We start from the raw sequence: 5,000 nt of genomic DNA on the forward strand, positions 1-5,000 counted from the left end.
CGACGATTATGTATCGGAACATACAAAAGAAATGTAATTAAAGCTTGTTTTAAATAGATTAAAGGAAACTTTTACTGTGTAGCAATTGTTCATCAACACACCTACTCATTCACAATTTACATTGCTGAGGACTGTTAAGCGGGATGTAGGAGATAATGAATAGAGAAGTATTGATTTGCAAGGTCAAGATAGAGATGACTGGTGAAATCTAATCGAGGCCCTTTGCGTCAGTAGGCGTAGGAGGAGGAGATGATGATGATGATGATGATGAGGATGATGATGTGTACATATATGTATATATATATATATATATATATATATATATATATATATATATATATATGTATATATATATATACTGTATATATATATATATATATATATATATATATATATATATATCTATTTATCTATTTACACATATGTATATATGATATGTATATATACAACATATTTACATACATCTAAGCGCTAAAATCGTCATACGCTATCTATATTCAGTGATTTTCCATCATCGTCAACCTTACGTCATCAATATGACGTCATGGGTTTTACGCTTACTCCTTGGTAAGAAGTCTGGGCTTTCGCTAAGCCAGAAGCGTACATGAATTGCAATTTTGTCACTAGAAAGTTAGTCTTCACTAGGTCATCTGGTTTGCAGTTTGTTTATTTCTTACTTTTCCATTTATATGCGTTTTTTTCATATGGAATTACTGACGCACTCAAAAACATATATGCATTTATATAAGCTTGTGTACACACACAAACATACACATACACACATATATAATTATTAGAGCATATAAATGTTGAATATTTTTCTTAGTAAACAAAGCTAATCCTCTCACAAATAAACTGTGGCGTTAGATATTCTGAATTTTAATTGAATTTACTAAGAGCTTTTTTTCATTTTGTATAATCATGTGAATTACTTTTAGATATTTCAATATAAAGACATTATGCTACTCCTTTTCTCTCTCCTTTTCAGTATTATTGGCATTAGGAGTGGTATTTGTAGCCTAGTATTAGTAATCAAATATAATAATTTCAGAAAAAAACAGAGAGAAGAACAAACGTCCTAGAAGGAATTATAAACCCATTGTAACTCCTACTGGTGTTCACTCATACACACAGTTTGGTCTGTGTTTTGTTGTTATTAGAAAAGATACAGTAGTTTCTTTGTCTAAACCTTTTTGACCTGTGACAATTCTAAAACTATTCCCGTTATGGTTTTTTTTTTTTTATTTCATCTAAGAATATTGTTTCTCTAAAACCCCTATTCCAGAAAAGGTAACCCACAGATATCTTTGGGAACTTATGATTAACTCTCTTTTTGTGTCACTATTTGCTTAGGGAAGTAATGCTGTGTTATTAATTGCGATGTATTTTTTCATAATGGTGAAATCTATAAATTTCTATAGACTTTATAGAAAAATACAACTTTTATACAGTGATATTATTTGATACACTAAAAAAATAAAACAAATATTTATTTTAATTTTACATCATCATCAACATCAGACGTTTATAATAACACTACCAATACCATTTACATTACTCTCATCAATTTTAAATAGTTTCTTCTTGCTAAAATATTTCACAATCAAAAAGTCCAAAATGATACCAAATAAGGGTTAGAGTAAACTTTCCAGAGCCACGATGAGTAAGGAATGCAACATCAGGGTCTCGGGTTCAGGGAACTGCAAGCGTCTGGAGTTCCCATAATGAGCGAGAGACATCGGAAGGGGGAATTTACCGAACGTTACCGTGAGATATAAGAGACCTGCGCACTGAGTAGACAGTACTCACTCCTCACAAGAGAACAAGAAGAATCACTACTCATCCGACTCTGCTTTAGAAGACATGAAGGTAATTTCCTATGAAGCAATCTTTTGATAGTTCCAGTTCTTATACAACCTACAATGTTTATTCTTGAGTTTCTGTTTTATTATGAATCTCTTGAAACAGTCAGTAAGTCTGTTTTATTATGAATCTCTTGAAACAGTCAGTAAGTCTGTTTTATTATGAATCTTTTGAAGCTTAAGAGAAGTCAGACAGTCGATAATATTCGGTTAGTAAATAGAAGTGTTATATGCTCTTTTTTCTAATTTTTGCTTTTTCCTTTCTTCAGGGACTTCGGATTTTACTCGTCACCTGTTTGACAGCTGTTGTTTTTGCAAAGGATACAACTAATGGAGGAAATACACGATTCTTTGGAGGATTAAACCAAGCTTTCGGCGGAGGACTAAACCAAGGATTTGGTGGTGCTAGTCAAGGATTTGGAGGTTTTAATGGAGGACATGGAGGTGGCTTTGGAGGGATCAACCCAGGATTTGGAGGGGGCTTTGGCGGAGGTGTGTCTCAGACGTGCAGACGTTGGTGCCGAACTCCCGAGGGACAGGCCTACTGCTGCGAGAGCAACAACGAGCCTGAAACCCTTCCCTTCGTTAAGCCAGGTCAATGCCCTCCCGTAAGACCTCAGTGCCCACCCGTCAGGAGCTTTGCCCCTCCACAGACATGCTCCAATGACAGCAAGTGCGGAGGTGTTGACAAGTGCTGCTTCGACAGGTGTCTCGAAGAACACGTGTGCAAACCCCCTATTGGATCTGGAGGCTTCGGAGGATTCGGTTTTGGAAGATAATTCTATATTTTTCCTGGTAGAATTATCGTCGTAAAATATATTCTTATATTAAGTTTTGGATAAAAAATGCCAAAGATATATGATATTAAAAAATATTTATTCTAGTTACATAGTATTTTTATTCTGGCAAGAACCTTATCCATAGCCTAATGAGTAATACGGCGTCTGCAAAATCGTATCTTTTATACATCTATTTTATAGTGTATCATAAGATATATAGAAATGTTCAGATGGACTTCCGATATAAGGGTTTCCCTTTTGCTAGAAAGTAAGTGGAACCACTACTTAAAAGCATTTCAAAATAATATTCCTGCGTATAAATTCTTCAATGGAATTTTTTCAGATAGTTGAAACCAGGAATTGAAATATCAGAGAATAAATTTATTAGAATGAAAACAAGATTTAATGCTCTATAGTTTTAATTGAAATAGGTGAACGATATGTTGATAAGTAATAATCTATATAATGTAATATATTTTTACTTTCAAAACTTAATCATCAATCAAATATTATTTTGAATATGCATAGATATGGATAATCTGAATAGAGATTTTGTAATGTATTTCAATATATTTCATAATCTATACTTCGGCTCTTACATTAAAAACTCGGAGGAACCATCATTTGACTAATTGCTGAATAAGTTAACCATTATCTGAAAAGAATTTTCAGAGAGGGAATTATGCTCCAGGGAAAAAGCCAATTAATAGATATATGACCCTAATAAAATCCACCATTTCAAAGCTAAACGTAAATTTTTGAGCAGCTTTTCTGAAAACATTTTTTTTTTATTACAAACATTCAACAGTGGACTATTGTATGATCGCCTATAAGTCAGTTAAAGAAATATATAGAAAATTTTATATTTATTAATCATTTTACTGGTCCTCCTCCTTTTCAAATTTAACTAAATTCAAATCTGTTGGTTCAAGTCATCAAGAACTTTTATAAAGGTGTAAATTATAATTTCAATTGCAAATATTGAAATATATACATGACTAAATTATGTGCTATTCTTTTTGCATTTCTATATAACTCCAGTAATATAGATATAGAAAACCTAAATTTCACAGGTTATCATAGTCACAAAGATAGTAGTAAAGGCTCCATTACTAATTTGTCGTTTTTTATACATCAAACCTTGACAACAAATGCTGTTTCATTACTATTATTACTAGAGACCGGGGGACTGTAGTTTATATCTATTTTGAATAATACTTTAGAGTTAATAAAATACTGAGCTTGCAGTCTCCGTGAAATCAGTATTTCTCATCATTTGTTTCTAGTAGAGCCTATAAGTAGGAAACATATGCTGTTTTTCATTTATAACAACTATGAAAAAGACTGGATTAATTATGACCTACACCTTGCTCTCTATCTTTCTCCCCCTGTCTGTCTGTCTGTCTGTCTGTCCCCGACTCTCTCAGGACGAAGATCTCGGCATTATTATTAGAAAAGATTTGAAGTTTACCAAATAGAGCATAAAGGTTGAAAAGAAAGAACAAAAACTAATCGGTTACATAACGACATCATTTAAATACAGACATAAAGACTCTGCGCTTCAGCTGTACACATCCCTAGTAAGACCCCTTCTAGTATGCGAAGTCTAATTCTTGGATCCAAGTATTCAGAAGGATATAGATAGACTGGAAGTAGTACAATCTAGGGACACGAAATTACTTCCAACATTAAGGCAATCTGGAAATAGACGAAGAATGCAACGTTTGAAGTTGTTTGATCTACAAACTCGACGACTAATGGGACAGCAAATAGAGACATACAAAATTCTTGAAGGAATAACAGATGTAGACTACAAGAACATCTTTACGCTTAGCACAAATCAGCACAGAGTAACGTATACAAACTGGAATTGAGAAGATACAACATCACTTAATGTCGTAATTTTTTCACACACAAAATAGCAAACACACGGAACAGATTCCAGTGGATGTGGTAAAATGTAACACGATAAATGAGTTCAAGAATAAGTTAGATAAAATTATAAAAAAACTCTCTAAACGTTTAAACTAATTTGTTTTACCAAAAAGCAAATGGAGTCTTCGACGAAGGACTAAAAAGTCTTTGAGTCTTTCAAAATCCTTATAACTCTCTCTCTCTCTCTCTCTCTCTCTTCTCTCTCTCTCTCTCTCTCTCTCTCTCTCTCTCTCTCTGTATATATATATATATATATGTATATATATATATATATATATATTATATATATATATATATATATATATATATATATATAAACTCTCTAAACGTTTTAAACTAATTTGTTTTACCAAAAAGCAAATGGAGTCTTCGACGAAGGACTAAAAAGTCTTTGAGTCTTTCAAAATCCTTATAACTCTCTCTC

The 5,000-nt window shown here is 32.6% G+C and overlaps 1 protein-coding gene across 1 annotated transcript; it reads left to right on the plus strand.

Moving 5' to 3' along the window:
- The first annotated feature begins 1,767 nt into the window (after nt 1-1,767).
- LOC137642013 (ATP-dependent RNA helicase glh-1-like) lies at nt 1,768-2,664 on the plus strand. Its single transcript, XM_068374575.1, has 2 exons — nt 1,768-1,869; nt 2,132-2,664. The coding sequence occupies exons 1-2, from the start codon at nt 1,864-1,866 to the stop codon at nt 2,639-2,641; spliced, it is 516 nt and encodes a 171-aa protein (XP_068230676.1). The 5' UTR covers nt 1,768-1,863; the 3' UTR covers nt 2,642-2,664.
- Nucleotides 2,665-5,000: the final 2,336 nt, after the last annotated feature.

This window comes from Palaemon carinicauda, chromosome 6 (assembly GCF_036898095.1).
Source record: "Palaemon carinicauda isolate YSFRI2023 chromosome 6, ASM3689809v2, whole genome shotgun sequence".
In the NCBI taxonomy this organism is placed as follows: domain Eukaryota; kingdom Metazoa; phylum Arthropoda; class Malacostraca; order Decapoda; family Palaemonidae; genus Palaemon; species Palaemon carinicauda.